Below are 19,460 nucleotides of genomic sequence, written 5' to 3' on the forward strand. Positions count from 1 at the left end.
AAAATCCAACCAACACCAAAATCGGAAGCACTTCTGGTCCCAAGCCTTTTGTGTAAGCGCTGCCCAGCCTGTATCTGCATTTATCTCTCCATCCCACAGAAGACTAATACATGTAAATATGTGTTCACTTCCTGTGGCATTTCTAGTCCTTTCTGTTTTTTAAACTTTATGTAAACTTGCATCTTTATCTTCTCACCTACAGGATAAACACATCCCTGCTTCTCATAGTTGTAGCCAAGATTCATGCTTGTTAGAAGAATTCAAAATATGTAGATTAGTAGTACCAAGGCGGCAAAGCCCTTCTGCTGTGTTTCAGTTTTACGTAAAATTTCATCCTAGGAATCTTAAAGTCTGCTTGTTTGTTTAAATTGAGCTGATCCGTGAATTCCAAGAACGCTAATGGCCATGTGGACTTTGAAATTTGTATTGAAGAGTGAATCGAGAATTTCCAAGACTATCTGCTGGCAGCTACTAAAAATTATGACCAAATAGATCATATAGTTCTTATAAGCTGGTTTTACAAAATACAGTGTGGGAAGATAGAAACACCATATTCGCGCAGGTTTTGAAATACAGTTCTGTTAAAAAAAAATAGAAAATATTCGAAACACACAGTTGGCCATTAAAAGAATCAAGGAATTGACTAGAGTAATGACTGTTGGGAGGCTCTTTTTTTTTTTTTTTTTTTTTTTTTTTTGACAGGCAGAGTGGACAGTGAGAGAGAGAGACACACAGAGAGAAAGGTCTTCCTTTGCCATTGGTTCACCCTCCAATGGCCGCCGCAGCCAGCGTGCTGCAGCCAGTGCACCACGCTGAATCCGAAGGCAGGAGCCAGGTGCTTCTCCTGGTCTCCCATGGGGTGCAGGGCCCAAGCACTTGGGCCATCCTCCACTGCACTCCCTGGCCACAGCAGAGAGCTGGCTTGGAAGAGGGGCAACCGGGACAGAATCCGGTGCCCCGACCGGGACTAGAACCCTGGTGTGCCGGCGCCGCAAGGTGGAGGATTAGCCTAGTGAGATGCGGCGCCAGCCGGGAGGCTCTTTTTTTAAGACGCTGCTGTTGAAACCTTGGCGTGGGCCCACACAGCCCCGTCTGGGCCATGTTCCCTTCTGGTTCTCCTCTCTGCTGAGCGGCCACTGACGTCTCGCTGACCTCTGACATGCCCCAGCTAGATCCATCCTAATGGAATATTCTTCCCCAGACTTCGTTTCACTGACTTCCATATTTTACCAAGCCTAGTTTTCAGTGTTACCTCCCTGGAGAAGCCTACACAGACTGGATTATCTAAAGAGCTTCTCTGCTTTGTCCACCAGCCTCTGCTTTATTATGCTTCCTGTGACTTGAAATCACGTCACTTATCTTTCTTCTTTTTCATTGATTGTGATTTTTTAGTTTCTCCATCAAAACACTGGGAGCTCCCGGAGAGCTGGGACTTTTTTTTACTTATCACTGCATTCCTAGGAAGAGTCACATGATGCATATTTATTATTCAGATATTTACTAAAGACAAATATACTTTAGTAAACTTGATGCCACCTCACACCAGGATTCACCTGCTTAATGGTTACACTGCTTTTCTGAAGTTACCTGAAGTCTCTGTCTCTGTCATTTCAAATAAGTCTACATTATCCAGCCCTTTTTAACCTGTTTTATATCAGAACACACATACATGACTTCAAATGGCTTGTGGGAAAATCGAATCAAGTTTTATTTAGTGCAAAAAATTTTGAATCTATGAATAATTTTTAGATGATATGCATTTTCCATGAACTTTTTGAGCACCCCGGTATGTGTAAGACTTGTAAATAGGTTGATGTTATATGGCAGTGAGGAAATGGGAAGGGATTTAGAGCTTTGTGAACTATTTTTTGAATTTTTAAAATTTATATAGGGAGCAAATTTCAAATATTTCATATATACAGAGGTAGGAGCATAGTGATACTTCCCGCCCCACCCTTCCTCCTACCCACACTCCCGCCCTCTCTCCTCCCTCCTTTCTTATTGTTCCTTTTAATTTTACAATGATATACTTTCAGTGTGTTTTATACTCATAAGTTTAACCCTCCACTAAGTAAAAAATTCAACAAATACTAAGAAGAAAAAAACACTGTTCCTCAACTGCAGAGACAAGGACTGTAAACAGTAATCAGATCTCAACATGTCAATTTTGGTCATATGTTTTATATTTTTTGTACTTTATTAGGTACCACAGATGAGGGAAAACATATTATATTTGTCTTTTTGAGATTGTATTATTTCAGTACGTAGAATGGTTTCCAGTTGCATCCATTTCAATGCAAAAGACAGAATTACATCTCTCTTTACAGCTGAATGGTACTCTGTGACGTATATAAACCACAATTTGTTTATCCAGTCAGCAGTTGATGGGCATCTGGGTTGACTCCATATCTTAGGTATTGTGAATTGAGCTGCAGTAAACTAAGGGGTACAGATCACTCTTGCATATGCTGAGTTCATTTTGTTTGGGTAAATTCCCAGGAGTGGAATGGCTGGGTCATATGGTAGGTCCATAATCAGACTTCTGAGGAATCACCATACTGTCTTCCACAACAGTGGAGTAGGATCCCTTTTCCCCCACATCCCTGCCAGCAATTATTCTTTGTTGATTTCTATATATATTTCTATTTCTAACTGGGGTGATGTGAAACCTCATTGTGGTTTCTATTTGCATTTCCCTGATGGCTAGTGATCCTGAGCATTTTGTCATGTGTCTTTTGGCCATTTCAATTTCTTTTTTAAAAGAGTTTATTAATATAAAGAAAACAGGCTCCATCTGTTTCATAGGTGCAATTCTAAGAACATAACCATACTTGATTCCTGCCTCTTTCCCTCCTTCAGTCACCCTCCTGTTTCCTCTTTTTTTAATTTAATTTTTGCAGAACATAATTTCAGTCAACTCTGTAATCACAGGCTTGATGCACCACTAATGTAGTATTCAGTAAGTAGTAAGTAGAAAGGCCAGAGTTCCACGAGAGTATAAACAAGGACTGAAAACAGCAGTCGAATCACAGGATGTCCATTTCATTCCTGTACATTTTTTCGCAATCTGTATTAACTACTACATATCAGAGAAAACACATGGTATTTGTCTTTTGGGGACTGACTTATTTTACTATGCATAATGATTTTCAGTTGCATACATTTTTTTTTTGCAAAAGACAGAATTGCCTTCTTTTTATGGCTGAGTATTCCATAGTTTATATAAATACCGCATTTTCTTCATTCAGTCATCAGTTGATGGAAATCTGGGTTGATTGCATATCTTAGCTATTGTGAATTGAGGTGCAGTGTCCTAATTAAACCTGATTCAAGATAAATTTAAAGCAAATACCACATTTTAATGGTATCAAGCATATTAGTAAGATGTGAAAATATCTGATACTATGTAGACTTAGGTTGAGACTACATAATTAAAAATAAAAAATTATATGAATAATAAGCTGCGTTTATATTTCATTTAGTTATCAAGATGGATTCACTCATCATACATGCTATGTCTATTACCTGGCACTAAGATGAGCCCTGGTAATCAGAGGGGTGATCAGAAGTGTACAAATAGCTATCAGGAAGCCTATCATGGGGGACATAATTACAGTGCCAACACATGTAACACCTAGGTAAATTGCCCTATACAAATGCTAGCTACATGAATTAAAAATATTAGAAAATAATCATGTAAGATATCTTTTCAAAAAGATATTACAGTCCTTCAAACCCAATTAAAAATAGGCTCATTTCATCGCAAAAAGAAATTGAAATCCAGGCACTTCTTTTTTTTAATAACAGGCATTTCCCATTAACTTTTTTTGCCATTTTCTCTAAGTTTATGCACAGGAATAATTTTATGCAGATTGCAATGCAAATAATTATACTTTGTATTTTTGCACTCTGCTAATTACCACAGATAAAGGAAAACCTAGGAAATTTGTCTTTTGTGGAATGTTTTATTTCACTAGCATAATAGCTTCCAGTTGCATCCATTTTGTTGTGAAAGAAAGGGCTTCATTCCTCTTTGCAGATGAGTAATATTCCATAGTGTATATATTCAGCCATTTGAATTTCATCTTTTTGTTAAAGATGTATTTGTTTATTTGAAAGGCAGAGTTACAGAGAAGCCGAGACAGAGAGATATCTTCCAGCTGCTGGTTCACTACCCAAATAGCCCTGATGTCTGGAGCTGGGCCAGACTGAGGCCAGGAGCCAGAAGCTTCTTTTAGGTCTCCCATGTGGGTACCGGGTCCTAAGGACTTGGGCCATCCTCTACTGCTTTCCCAGGCCATAGCAGAGAGCTGGATTGGAAGTGGAACAGCCAGGATTCCAACTGGCACCCATATGGGATGCCAGCATTGCAGACGGTGGCTTTTCCCACTACACCACAGTGCCAGCCACTGAATTTCATCTTTTGACAAATATCTATTCCAGTCCTGTGCCGTTTCTTAACTGGATTGTTATTTTTGTTGTTGAGCTTCTTGAGCTCTTTATGGATTCTGGATATTAATCCTTTATCAGTTGCATATTTTGCAAATATTTTGATCCCATTCTGTAGGTTGCCTCTTCATTTGGTTGAGTGTTTTCTTTGCAGTTCAGAAGCTTCTCAGCTTGATGTAGTCCCATTTGTCTATTTATATTTTTATTGCCTGTGTTTCTGAGATCTTTTCCAAGAATTCTTTGCCTAGACCAACATCTTACAGAGTTTCTATTATTATTCTTTCCTAGTAATTTGATGATATCAGGTCATAGATTTAGATCCTTGATCCATTTTGAGTTGTTTTTTTGTATAAAGCGTAAGATAAGGAATCTGCTTCATACTTCTGCATACAGAGATCTGAATTTCCCAGCACCATTTGTTGAAAAGACTGTTCTTTATCTGGGGATTGGTTTTAACTCAGTTGTCAATGATTAGCTGGCTTCAGATGCATGAATTGATTTCTGGGTTTCTAATCTGTTCCATTAGTGTGCATATCTACTTTTGTGCCAGGGCCAGGGCTGTTTTGGTTATAACTGCCAGATAGTACTTCTTGAAATCTGGTACTGTGATGCCTCTGGCTTTCTTTCTGTTGCTTAAGATTGTTGTAGCTATTCAAGGTCTCTTGTGTTTCCATATGAATTTTAGCATTGTTTTTTTCTAGATCTGCAAAGAATATTCTTGGAATTTTGATTTGAATCTCATTGAATCAGTAAATTGCTTTCAGTAGTATGGACATTTTGATGATAGTAATTCTTCCAATCAACTATCATGGAAGATTTTTCCATTTTTTGTTGTGTGAGTCTTCTGTTTATTTTCTGAATGTCTGGCAATTTTCACTGTAGAGATCTTTCACCTCTTTGGTTAAATTTATTCCAGAGTATTTAAATCTTTGTAGCTATTGTGAATGAACTTTTTAGAATATTAGACATAGTGTTAAAATTGAGTTTATTCTTGAGCTTTCAAATGTTTCTTTTTTAAAAAAATATTTATTAAATTTGCTTGTAAGGCAGAGTTGGAGAGAGAGGGAGAGATAGATATATAGAGAGAGATCTCCCATCCTCTTCTTCACTCCCCAAATGGCCACAATAGCTAGGGCTGGGCCAGGCCAAAGCTGGGAGCCAGGAGCTTCATGGAGATTTCCCACTGGTTTCCTAGGAGCATTAGCAGGGAGCCAGATTGGAGGTGGAGCTGCTGGGACTCCAACCTGCACCCACTTGGAATGCTGGAATCCCAGTTGTGCCGCAGCACTAGCCTCTATTTTTTATATTTATTATTTGAATAATACATTTATCTTTTTTTCCACTTTACAGACATTAATACTTAGATCACACTCTAATTTGCTTGCACAAATGATATGTTGGTTGGGAAACTCCGAGTTAAAAATTTTATGATCTTAGTTTTCTTTTAGCTTTGGAGGTTATGTAATGTGAGAGTTAGCCAATATTTTTGGTAAAAATAGCTAAATCTGTTTAACACAAATATAAATCAAAATACAGATCATAAGGTGAGTTTTTGAAAAGCCATGCAAATGCTCCCTAATCCATCACCAAGAAGCTGGAATGAAGGCAGAGGACCCAGGACTCTAACCAGATGCTCCCAGACAGGAAGTAGGTGTCCCAGGAGGCTGCTTAACTTGCTGTGCCACTGTGCCTACTTTAATTTGTTAATTATAATCCATCAGGAATCACCAACAGAACAGTGGGAAAAAGAGAAGTTGCTGTTCCCCACGCTTAAGCAAAGGACGAGTGAGAGGCTTCATTTTTTAAAACAAAAGAAGTAACAGTGCCAACAAAGAATGTGAAATGAAAATCACAAAAACCTTCAGCAAGCCTCATGTTCCTTTGAGGAGACCAGCAAAGCTTTGGGTGTGATAAATCAGACGTTTGAAGGAACTGTGCACTGGGAGCAAGCTTTGCTCCAAGCCAAGCAGTCAGTTAACCACCCAGATCAGCAAGAGATGGGAGGTTGATTCTTACGAATTTCCCACATGGTGAGAAATAGAGGCACTCGGAGTGATTACGTTTGCTTTGCCCTATAGTAGATTGTTCAGCCGTCAAATCATGAAAACCAGTAAACGGGGTCGTTCAGAAGTTTTTTCTCCTTATTTCAGTTTTCAGTGTTGGCTTCCCTCTCTGTGTTCAAGAGAGAATGACATCTAGATACATGGCCCCTGTCCCCAAGTCTTGCAAAATTCTCGCGCAATAAGCATAGATAATTCGGCACAAATACAACATTTGAAATTTGAACTTTGGGCCTATGTTTGATCTAAAATGGATCATACTATATATTTTTAATGGCTCCTCCCAAAATTATTTTAGTCAAGGTACTGTTTTACACAGGAAGGAACTCTTCCACTGAAAATGTCAGTGTAATACAAGGATACCTAAAGAATTTCATGGAAAATATAATTCAAATACATGTTTACTTGGGTGCAAAAAGTTGAAATCTATGCATAGTTTCATCATTATATGCCTTTCCATGAACTTTTTGAAAGTGACCTCATAAACTGAATTGCCTCTCCAAAGTTTGTTGTCTTTATTTCCATATTTTAAGCACCCCATGCCTCCAAAACTTTGCTCCAGATACTGGGGTTATGTTTAAAACAATAGCAGATTCAGCTTCTACTCAACATTTCACCACTTAACAGAAGCCAAACACAAGAGAAGACTTCAACTATTATTTTCATGTCAGAATGACAAGAAGAAGCAAAACTGGGAGGAGAAAATAATATCCTTCTGTCCTGAAGTTACTCTGGGACAACAGGGCGTTAGCTGGATGTGCCAGTATCGCCACCGTGGTTTTCGTAATGGGTCGGTTACTCACATGTCATAGCATGGAGACACCCAACCACACACGCTACCTCCAGATGGTGGCTGTTGAGTTTATAGGAATCAAGGTGAAGTTTTAAGAGTTGCAGCTTTTGATTTCAAAGACATTGTTGAGTGACTTCCTAACTCTTATTCTTTCTCAGGTGCCCTCTCTAAAATTTCACCTCCTTCGTCCCCTTGCTCCTCACCTCTCCAAGGGACTCCTGCCAGCAGCCCGGTCAGCAAAATTTCTACAGTGCAGTTTCCAGAATCTGCTGACACAGCCGCGAGACAAGGCCCAGGTTCTCACAGGGCCTTAATTTGCACTCAGAGTGCCCCAGATCTCTCCCCACAGATCCTGACTCCACCTGTGATATGTAGCAGGTAAGAATTGTGTAGGAGTTGAATCACAAGATGAAACATGGTTTTCCCCAAAGTGACACCCATCAACAGCCCCCCCACACACACACACACAAAAAAAAAAAAAGAAAAGAAAAGAAAAAAGAAAAGAAAAAAAGAAAATTCTCTGGCCGGCACCGCGGCTCAGTAGGCTAATCCTCCGCCTTGCGGCGCCAGCACACTGGGTTCTAGTCCCAGTTGGGGCGCTGGATTCTGTCCCGGTTGCCCCTCTTCCAGGCCAGCTCTCTGCTGTGGCCCGGGAGTGCAGTGGAGCATGGCCCAAGTGCTTGGGCCCTGCACCCCATGGGAGACCAGGAGAAGCACCTGGCTCCTTGCTTCGGATCAGCGCAGTGCGCCGGCCGCAGCGGCCATTGGAGGGTGAACCAACGGCAAAGGAAGACCTCTCTCTCTGTCTCTCTCTCACTGTCTACTCTTCCTGTAAAAAAAAAAAAAAAAGAAAGAAAGAAATAAAAAAAGAAAAAAAACAGCCCACACAACTCCAGGCTGCCAAAATAGTTGACAAGAAAGTATAGGATGATGTGATTGGTGTTGGATGGGCTATCCCAGAAACTTAATTTTTCAGTGCTTCTCTGTTAAAGTCCATATGAGCCAACCAGCTAATCTTTAGAAATGATACAAAGTAATTAGTTGTATGTTTTGTCTGCTTATGGAGAATGTGGAAAATATGTAATTAAAATGTGAATGTTACAATATAATATTATAATAAAAATAGTATATATAATATATATAATACAATACAATATATAATAGGAAATTTTGTGGGATTTTTTTACTTGCTCTCCAGGGAGTATTTTATGTTGATTTTTAATGATTTTTTAAGTTTCCATTTCCCATTTTAAAAATGTGAATATTGTACATGTCACACAATGGCTAGACACAAATATTTCTCTGAATTGCTGGTCTTGATCCTGGGTGTCAAAATGGAGTTGCAAAGTGTTTTCTGTCACAGAGGATGGCTGTAATAATAATTCTGCCAATACTATCCCTAAGCAAAAAATACCTTTTCTTACTGATTAACATTTTTGTAGTGTTTTCTGTAATAAGCATCTCTGGAGTAATTGATCTTAGCATTACATTGTTTTAAAACAGAAAACAGCAGAGTATTTTTAAGCATATTCATGTGAATATCTTGAATAAAATGCCATTTCTTTTTCTAAGGTTACTATAGTAACATGGTGGTCTTCTAGGGTCTAACTTTGGTTCATAGACCCTGATTTTACCAATATATTCAGCTAGCTGATATTAAACCTTACAAGTTTCAAGTTGATATACTTTATTCATAAACTCTGCAAGCCAAATTAATGTCTCTTATTTTGTAATCTTTATTTTCTCCTTGCAAATATTTTTACATTTAAAAACAGTTTTGTTTGTTTAGCCAGGGTAAGAGAAAAAAAAATTGTCCTGACACATTATTTTCTTGTCCTCTCTTCATCCATCAGCTTTTTCATTACAATAATTTCTGTGAAATATAAACATCATTTTTCCTACACCAGAAAAAGCGCGTTCTGAAGTACAGTGTCGAGGAGACGTGTCATGTTTCATAACACATGTCACTTTATTAAATGCTCCAAGAAGTTCCTCTGAAGGAACACCTCTTGATTTTTGTCTCATCTCATGTTTCCTGAGTGTTTGACCACAGAACCAGTTTCTCTAGGTTCACGGCCAATAGTTGCCCATGCATCTAGTGCTTGGAAGGACATACTAGAAAAGTACTGTGTTGTGATGCATACTCAGGGTCAAGATGTGATGTCTGGCAGAGAAATCTGCCTCCAAGGACATCTGTTCCCAGCTTTCTTAGGAAGAATCTTACTGTGGGCTCCAGACTTGTGGTAGAGACATGTCCAGAAAAGATCTACCACTCACATAGCTTTTCTCATCATGGGCTTCTTTGTTTGTTTCATATCCTTAGCAGGAAAAATGTAATGGGATTTTTATAAAAAGGGGCTTCAGAGAAAAACAAGATTTCACTGTCTAGTTGTTGGGTGATGTTTATACATACAGTAGTGTGTGTTTTATTATTCGGGCTTTATAAGTCTATAATTTAAACCAGGTTCTATTGTTGCCTTCAAGGCAGCCACCCATGCAGGCAAAGAGAGCTCCAGAAACACACGACTAATTGCTGTGGTTTCCCCTGCTGAACTGGAAGGGTTTGGCGTTGACTTCCTGGCCCCTGGCTGCTGCAGTTTCTGTGCCACGGGCTCTTTTTTTGGCATGGGAGCTGATATCTTGGAACTACTAATTTAAATAGTGTTTTTAGGTGTTATTGTGCAATAAAAATATGCAAACTACTAAACTCTACTTCTATGTTTTATCTCAGAATGTGTGCCCATCAATTGTATCTACTTGTGTCTTGGCATTTTTTTGTGATTGCCTAAGGCAAACTGATAGGATTTCATAATTAGCAATTGTAGCTTTCCTACTTACATTTGGAGCAAAAAAAGCATATTTCCTTTTTATGAAGATATTCTCTACATGAAAAATGTTTTTCTGTACTGTATCTGTAATACACTCAAAAGAATTGTTATAAAACATTTAAGATACTGAACAATGAACTTTGACCCATTTCATTTTTGAGCAGGTAATTTTTAATTAAATCATGAACAAAACCCCTCTGAGACGCTTTGTATTATTAGGCAAAAAGAAAGAATCCAGCAGCAAAACAAAGAATTAAAATGTAATCATGAAGTCTTTAAAGAGGATAAAAGAGGGAGAAGCCAGTCTGGAACTTTACCAGGTCATTGTGGGCTTAATTTTTAATTTCCAAAATAATCAACTGTTGGGGGGAAGAAGTATTTCACATCCTCCAAGCCACTGTGTCCAGGGGCACTGTTGCCCTCTCAAGCACCCTCTTTTCTCTTGGTTGCCTGTGGCACCCAATGCCCTGTTTTTCTCAACCAGTACCCTGTGCAGGCCATTGTACATTCACTCATCATCAAAGTGTCCCTCTGCATGGTTCATTTCCTTAGGGCTTTGAGAGGTGATGGGTCAGTCTGAAAAAAAATTCATTTGGAAACTATGGCCAAAAAAATAAAGTTGATATAGCATCATGCTATTTTAACCCACATTTGATTTTCTTAGAGACCTATTTGGACATAAAATGGACTCTAAGAAACAAATCTAATGGTGAAGTTTTTAGAGATACACAAATGTATTACATTGGGGAAAATACTTTTGACCAAATAGATGCCAGCACCTCCAAACTTGCTACTAAAAATAGGTAGCAACCTATTCCAGTATTCTGGAAATAATGTAATACATTTTACTAGCACCTTCCCCTCAAATACCATGCAGGATATGGAAGAGGAGAATGAAAGTCGGATGCATTTTCTAGTGCATTTTATTGATCATTCTCTCACAAGAAAGAAAGCAGGACACCCTACATCAATATCCACATGTAAAACAAAATGAATTTTCCACTAGATAAATAAGTAAAGAGCAGAAAGACTTGATTATTGTTGTCTTTGTGAACATATGCATGGATGGTGTGTGCCTATGAAATTTGCAAGGAGGAGGTTATACTTAGAACTGTTCTGATTTTCCCCAGCTGTGGCAGACCGTATTCTCAGGGGAATCCTGCTGACGGGCCCCTGGTGGAAAGTGGCACAGCCCAACGGACACCGAGCAGAACAGGTAAATTCATTGCTGTGGATTCTGTTTTCTCGAACAGGAAGTCACTTCTTTCTTCCTGATCAAAAAGGCATCCTATAGTTGGGTCCTCCAAAAATCCATAGAAAATGCACATGGTGAAAAAACTCTGCTTGACTTTCAAACTCATTTTGCACCAAAATCAACTGATTCTGCTACCTGCTTGCCTGTAATCCTATTCTAACGTTTCTTCACCTGTAGAGAGGGACCTTGGGACTTTTGTGAGTTTTTAAAAATTTATTTCTTTATTTGAAAGGCAAAATTACAGAGAGAAAGCAAGGAACAGAAAGAGAGAGAGAGAGAGAGAGAGAGAGAGAATATGAATGAGAATCTTCCATCCACTGGTTCACTCCCCAAATGGCTGCAATGGCCAGGGCTGAGCCAGCCTGGAAACCAGTAGCCAGGGGCCTTAGATGGGTTTCCAAGATGGATGCAGGGGCCCAAGGACTTGGGCCATCTTCTGCTGCTTTCCCAGGTGCTCTTGCAGGGAGCTGGATGAGAAGTGGAGCAGGCAGAACTCAAACCAGCACCCATATGGGATGCAGGTATCACAGGCAGTGAATTAACCGTACTACACCACAAAGCCAGGCCCCCTGGGGTATACTTTTGGCATAGAGGTTAAGGTGCTTCGTGGGACACCCAAGTCTCATATTAGTGTGTATAGGTTTGAGTTCCAACTCCACTCCAAATTCCATGCTCCTGTTAATGTATAGCCTGGGAAGCAGGAGGTGATGGCTCAATACCTGGGCCATTTCCTGACTTCTGGGAGGCATGCTTCCCAGCTCCTGGGTGCAGCCTGAGGCTTCACTGGCTGTTGCAGGCATTTTGGTATAAACCAGAGGATGGAAGATCTCTTTCTGTGTGTCTCATACTCCCTTTCCTCCTCCTCTCTTCCTTCCACTTTTTCTTTGCTCTTCCTCTGTTTTTCTTTGCCTTTCAAATAAATAAAGTATTTTTAAAAATTTGAAGTAATAGTACCTATCATAAAATACTGTTGTGAGAATTAAATCACTTTAAGCATGCAAAGCACTCCTTATTATAGTATCTGGATCACTATAAGCAGTTAGTTTTTGCTGCTATTGCTGTAATAATTATTATTTTGTTATTGATGCAGCCATAGGGACTTTGTTTTGTTGGTGTGGAACATACCCAAGTTAGGGGACTGGTGCTGTGGCTTAGTGGGTCACTGCAGGCATCCCATATGGCCACCAGTTCGAGTCCAGACTGTTCCACTTCCTATCCAACTCTCTCTTGTGGCCTGGGAAATCAGTAGAAGATGGCCAAAAGTCCTTGGGCCCCTGCACCCACATGGGAGACCTGGAAGAAATTCCAGGTTCCTGATTCCAGATCAGCCCAGCTCCAGCCACTGCAGTGATTCGGGGATTGAACCAGCAGATGGAAGACCTCTCTCTCTCTCTTTCCCTCTCTATTTCTCTCTCTCTCTTTCTCTCTCTCTCTTTCTCCCCCCCCCTCTCCCCCCCTCCCCCTCTCCCCCTCTCCCCCTCTCTCCCTCTCTCCCTCTCTCCCTCTCTCCCTCTCCGTCCCTCCATCCCTCTCTGTAACTCTGCCTTTTAAATAAATAAATCTTGAAAAGAAAAAAGAAAAGAAAGTGCCCAAGTTAAAATAAAAAGCTTCTATCAACTCTAGACAACAGGGTGATAGAGCTACCTAGCAATAATTCTTAAATCTCTGCTCCAGCATTTGTCAAAAGACACACGATAACTCTTGGCTGATTTTTTTCCCAAGAGAATATTATACTATGCAACATGTACAGCAGACATAAGCAAGGATAACTCAAAGAATTTTCTGATACTGTAGCAGTCTCAAGATTCACAACATTGTAGAACATCCCTTCTCTGCATCCTGATCCTTTCTAACTCTGATAAAACTGATGGATTAATGGAAATATTTCATTTCCATGTATAGCCATGGCCTGGAAGTGTGGCTTCTTTATCATCAGATTCTGAATTGAAGCCTATCAATTACATTTCTTCCTGTATCTAATTTTAATATACAAGCAGATGCATGAGAAAAAAATGGAAGAAGGGTGGATCCCTAAACAGTCTTAGAAGACATTTCTGATTGGAATAGGCTACACACAAAAACCATTTTATCACCAACAACATAGCAAAAAATCATTTATTTTTTTTGTGTTAGGGCATACAACAACCACTCTCTGAACAGTCTTGGAACAGAACAAAGTTAGTGGAAATGTATTATCTTACTTCAAAACTTAAGTTACAGTAATCAAGCTGGTGTGATACTGACTCAAAAAAAGCAGATGGATCCAGTGGCAATCAAGCATCTGCTTAGACCTACACATACACAGTCATTGGACTTTCAGCAGAAGTCCACAACCGTCCAGTGGGTCTTGCCAGTGCGTTGAAGAAAAATGAACTTCACCCTGTGTCTCAGTCATGCAAAAACATTGTCATGAGATGGAACTAAATGTAAGCACTATACTGATAAAGCTTCTAGAAGAAAACAGAAAATATCTTTGTGACTTTGGAGAACACATTGATTTTGTAAGTCATGGAACACAATAATAATAGTTTTTTTTTTTTTTTAAAGGCTTCATCAAAATAGAGTTAAGAAGCTAGAGTCAGATTTCTTGAGTTCCAGTTCTCACGGCAGATTACCTGGCTGTTTACACTGGGCAATGTACTAATCCCTTCTATGCCTCAGCTTGACGTCTGTTAAGTGAAGATGATAGTGCAATAATAATTAATAGTAATAATAATCCTGCTTCACAGGATTGTAGAGAGGATTAAATGTGAACATACAAATAAAATGCCTTAAGTAGTACCCGCATCATAGCAAGTACTCAGTACACCTCCTGAAGGTACTTTGTTCAGCTCTGAGAAATTTCTTGATGTCTTTGTCCCAGGAGCAAGTGTACTCCAGACAGTTGGAGTTTTCTGATTGGCCCTCACTTAGCACAGTTTTCTGCCAACTGAAATGTGATAGAGTGAAGAGAACAGGCAAGGAAGGAAGCCACAGACCCCTAAGGAGCAAGACTGGGTACATAGGATCCCACATGCTCCTTAGCATGGGCCATCTCTCTGAATGCCACAGATCACTTTTTTCCTAGCTGTGTCAACGCAATTTCTCCCAATCTATGTGCCCATCCAAAGCTGGCATTTTCTGAATGGTTTGGGGCAGGGATAACAGGAAAAGATACATAAAGTCATATTTTTTTCAGAGTATGAACTGCTGATCTAAACATTATTACTGAGAAATTGTTGAATGTCCCAGAAATCACAGATCATAACTCTCACCTATTTTTTTGGGTGAGGAAAAACTGCACTTTTTTCTTCTTACAGCCCGATGTTCTTGGTGTGTAAGCTCAGGAAAGAGATATTGCCTAAATACTGTATTTACCACGTAGTGGTAAATTTTAGGACAGTTTGTATAAATGAGAATCCTTTCCAAACTGTTGCAGGTCTCATGATAAGCTGGTCTCTTTCAATTGCAGATGATACTGCTCAGGTTACCTCTGACTATGAAACCAATAACAACAGTGACAGCAGCGACATAGTACAGAATGAAGACGAGGCCGAGTGCTCCAGACAGCCTCTGAGGAAAGTGTCGGGCTGCAGCACCTACACTGCTGACACCATGCTGTTCCTGGTAGGCCCCCGTCACTTAACTCGTGTGTGTATTGAGAGACGGGCTCCTACTATCAAGGCTGGCTTGGAAGTGGATCCCTGAGTCATTAAATTTACAGGCATATCTCACTTGGATCACACATGAGTTGGGGCACTGCCCCATCAATACAGTTTTCCTTCCTGATCTTGTAATGGTCCTGTTATGTGGTGATTGACGGCAAATTGACTACACATATGTCTTAACAAATGACTTTTCATTTCTTACAAATATCTGTACATATTTCTTAACCCCCACAAAAGGGAGGAATATGCATAAGAAAAATGAATTATGTCATGCAGCAAAACAGTATTTGATAATAATAGAAAAATTGCAAAAAGAATGGTGGGGGAAGTTGTAGTTTTAGGACGTCTGCTGGTTTTTCTTAGTATCTTCTTTTTTTTTTTTAATAGTTAAGAGATTTTATTTCTAATAGCTATAATTACAGTGCTTGTCGAAATGAAAACTGAAAACAAGTATACAAAACAGTTGATCACTAATCGTGTATTGAAAGCAGTAAGAGGTTCCACGACACCAAATAAAACAGTTCTGAGGTTTTCCCCAAGATAAATTTAACAGCTCCAGCTTCTTCAGTGTTTATCAAAATACAAAAGAAAACAAGTAGAGGTCTTTTTCGATGGCAAATCGGACCCTTGCAGGCTGAGGGAGAGAAAGCTACTTCACACATGGAGGTGGGGGTGCTTCCGGGGGCTGTGGCTGTAGAACGGGCCAACCCTCTCAGCTTGCACGCGCTCCTGCTGGTGAGACCCCACACATCCCGCCAACGTGTCTGAGCAAGTGCGTGAGCGAGTGGGTGCCAGGAACGACAGGCTCCTACTCTGGCCGCGTGCTTCACCAAGGGGGGCCTGAGGGAAAAGTTAGACGCCCTGGCCTCCCAGCCCCCTCCCCCAGGTGACCATGTGAGCAGGAGCACAAGCACAACGCTATGGAATGCAGGGTGACCCAGAGACAGCCATGCAGAGTGCATCATGGGGTGGTTTTGTCCCCAAAGGGGAGCAGACGATCCAATGGACCAGCACTCGGGCTGTTACTGCAAACCCCACACTAGGCAGTCTCCCTGCTGTAAGTTCAAGTGTTCTCATCTTGTATTTTAAACTGTTTTTAAAAATGCACTGAGTTCGGATTAAAACCAACCACTAAATGGATCTCAGCAGATCTAACACCCAGAGGTACATCTAGCTCTTAACACAGCCACGGACTCCTGGAGGGCAGGTGTCAATGTGCCCAAATCCCTTCTCAGTACTAAACAGTGAGTTGATTTTTTTTTTACAATAAAAAAAAAAAAAAGCTGAGTAATATTGCATAGGAGTACCACAAACTGCCTCAGTGGAAACAGAAACTATTTACATTAAATAAGAACCTGGCTGCAGGCTGCGTCTGCACAGGGACAGCAGGGTGCGATGCACACTGTGACCCCCCATGGAGACAGCTTCTGGCACTCAGGACCACAGAGTCGCACGTTTGCCACATGAGAGGAAAGCAGAGGGTGGAGAGGAGGAGGTGGGGAAGGGGGATTCTCATTCACTTCTGGTTCCGGAGCTGATTGGACAGCCAGTCCAGTCCTTCATAGAGCCCGTCCCCGTTGGTGGCACAGGTGGCCTGAATGTACCAGTTCCTGTGGCGTAGGGAGTGCAGCCCCAGCTTGTCTGTGATTTCAGCTGCGTTCATTGCATTTGGGAGGTCCTGCTTGTTGGCAAACACCAGGAGGACTGCGTCTCGCAGCTCATCCTCAGCCAGCATCCTCATGAGCTCCTCCCGGGCCTCATTCACTCGCTCTCTGTCATTGCTATCCACCACAAAGATCAAGCCTTGGGTGTTCTGGAAGTAGTGGCGCCACAGTGGCCGAATCTTGTCCTGGCCACCCACGTCCCACACGGTGAAGCTGATGTTCTTGTATTCAACAGTCTCCACGTTGAAACCTATGGTGGGGATGGTGGGCACCATCTCACCGAGCTTCAGCTTGTGCAGAATCCTCGTCTTCCCTGCAGCATCCAGGCCCACCATCAGAATGCGCATTTCCTTTTTGCCAAAAAGGCCTTTGAAGAGGTTTGCAAAGATATTCCCCATGGTCGTGCACACGTGGAAGCTACAACAGCCAGAGACCTCGGCGGCGGCTGCTCGGAGCCAGGCGTTGGTTGCCCTCCCACAAGATGGCGGCTCTGACCAGTATCTTCTTAATTTAGAAAATGAGCCCGTATTTTTTTCCTGGTTATATTCAACCAGGTTTCTTTGACACTTAACTGCCTATTAAAATACCCTTTAAAGATGACTTATTTTATGTGTTTAAAGAAAAAAGAAACATAAGTTTGAATCACTTTAATTAGAAGGAAGGAGTGGATGGTAGAAAATAGTTATAATGTGATTATCTGTTGCTGCTATTACCCTTGTTCTTTTAATTTATTTACCTTTTGTATTTTTAAATGAGATTATCAAGTAAAAGAATTTATTTGCTTACTTATCCTTGTTATGTTTTATCATTGTTTTTGCTGTTGTTGTGAATGGACTCTTAAGAATATCCTCCTATGGGACCAGTTGTAAAGTGTCTTTATATTGGTGTGTGTTTCTCAGGAAACAGCAGATCACAAAACAACTGTCAGTTATTCCTGAAAACTGTGACAGTTATCATTTTTCAGCATAAAATCATGATGCTGATTTCGTAGTATTCATATAAACTTGATTAGTTAGAGTAAGGTGGTGCTGTTCCCCTTCCCACCAACGAAGTCTTTTGAGAGTCCCAATATAAGGCAGAGATCCTATCCCAGAAAATTCTACATAAACATAAAAAGATATAAATGTATGTAGTTTCCAGTATGCTTTACTCCTTGGACCTTGGTTTAAGATCCTTGTAATAGACTCAGAAGCAGTTATGCTAAGAAGAAGTATCTGTGCTTTTGCTGGAGTGTATAAGAACCTAGGATAGTTGGTCAGTTAATAATGCAACATAGTCTGAAGCTGTGTTCGATGTTTTCCTTGTTACTTTGGGTCAGTGTCTGGTTTTTCATCTTTTTTCATTAGAAAAAAGACTAGTTCATCTGAAATTTTTCAGTCATTTATTTCATGTAACCATAGTTGTTAAGTTAAACTTAGCAAATATGAATTTCTTGGAAGAAAAATATTTTAATTTTCATTGCAGGACAAACCAATCCTTGCTCCTGAACCTCTTGTCATGGATAACCTGGACTCAATTATGGAACAACTAAATACCTGGAACTTTCCAATTTTTGATTTAGTGGAAAACATAGGAAGAAAATGTGGTCGTATTCTTAGTCAGGTAAGAAACACATTCATGGAGCTGCATTGTGGTATAGTGGGTTAGCATCCCATATGGGTACCATTTGGAGACTTGGCTGCTTTACTTCTGATCCTGCTTCCTGTTAATGGCCTGAAAAAGAAGCAAAAGATAACCCAAGTGCTTAGGCCCCTGGACTTATGTGGGAGACCCAAAAGAGGCTCCTGGCTATAGCCAGGCACAATCTTGGACTTTAAGGCCATTTGGGGTGTGAATCAGTAGATGGAAGACCTTGCTATCTCTCTCTCTCTCTCTTTAACTCTACCTTTTAAGTAAATAAAAATAAATCTTTAAAAACAAAGAAGTGCATTCATGCATTTGGTTTTAAAGGTAGGAAACAGAAGTTCTTTGTGTTCTCGAAATCTGTTGCTAGGTGTTGTGTGAAGAAAGTAAATTTTGACACCCAGCATTCTGTAGATTCACAGCTAGCAGGTTAAAAAAAGAAATTTGGACTTCAAGTGAATATAATATCATGTTCTGTAATTAAAATATTATGTATTGTTTTAATAAAGGGGCAGAGATACACAAGCAGGGCAGACAAATGTGTGTAATTTAGATTTAAGCAAAGGAAAAGCTGACACAATCCCCCCCAAAAAGGAAGTGGCTTATCTATAAACTAATATGTTGTCTGCAGTCATTTCCAACGACTTTCTTAAACTTGAATATTGTCATATGCTTAGGCCTTACCAACAATGACATATTGGGGAGAGTGTTTAGCCTAGTGGTGAAGACAGTCAAATAAGAGCACTCTGGTCCAATCTGTGGCTCAAGCCACTGATTCTTCTGCTGTTGTGGGCACAGGGAGGCAGAAAGTGATGGCTCAAGTAATCTGCTGTCCATATGGGAAACATGGAATGAGTTCCCAGCTCTTGGCATCAGCCTGGCCCAACCCCAATCATCGCCAGCATTTGGGAAGAAAATAGAAGACAGGAACTTACTTGAGTGTTCTCTCTTTCTCTTTCTCAGTCTTTCTCTCTCTCCTTCTGTTTCTCTCTGCCTCTCAAATAAATAAATTGAAAAAAAAAATAATAAATAGGGGCCAGCATCGTGGAGCAGCAAGTTAAGCCTCTGCCTGCAATGCTGGCATCCCTTATGGGTGATAGTTCAAGTCTCAGGTGCTCCACTTCCAATCCAGTTCCCTGCT

General features: G+C 40.3%; 2 protein-coding genes across 3 annotated transcripts in view; one reads left to right on the plus strand and one right to left on the minus strand.

The window, feature by feature from the left end:
• The window catches only part of LOC100009330 (cGMP-inhibited 3',5'-cyclic phosphodiesterase 3A), a 333,186-nt gene that overhangs the window by 271,180 nt on the left and 42,546 nt on the right, over positions 1-19,460 (plus strand). For both annotated transcript variants that reach the window (XM_089303908.1, XM_051850837.3), the window contains 4 exons: positions 7,461-7,680; positions 11,261-11,346; positions 14,837-14,991; positions 18,161-18,298. In XM_089303908.1, coding sequence (XP_089160034.1) covers positions 7,461-7,680; positions 11,261-11,346; positions 14,837-14,991; positions 18,161-18,298 — 599 coding nt within the window. The remainder of the gene's footprint in view (positions 1-7,460; positions 7,681-11,260; positions 11,347-14,836; positions 14,992-18,160; positions 18,299-19,460) is intronic.
• LOC100357065 (ADP-ribosylation factor 1) lies at positions 15,403-17,222 on the minus strand. Its single transcript, XM_051850852.3, has one exon. It carries the CDS (start codon positions 17,092-17,094, stop codon positions 16,549-16,551), a length of 546 nt encoding a protein of 181 aa, XP_051706812.2. The 5' UTR covers positions 17,095-17,222; the 3' UTR covers positions 15,403-16,548.

This window comes from Oryctolagus cuniculus, chromosome 9 (assembly GCF_051225735.1).
Source record: "Oryctolagus cuniculus isolate XC-2025 breed Fujian yellow rabbit chromosome 9, ASM5122573v1, whole genome shotgun sequence".
In the NCBI taxonomy this organism is placed as follows: Eukaryota; Metazoa; Chordata; class Mammalia; order Lagomorpha; family Leporidae; genus Oryctolagus; species Oryctolagus cuniculus.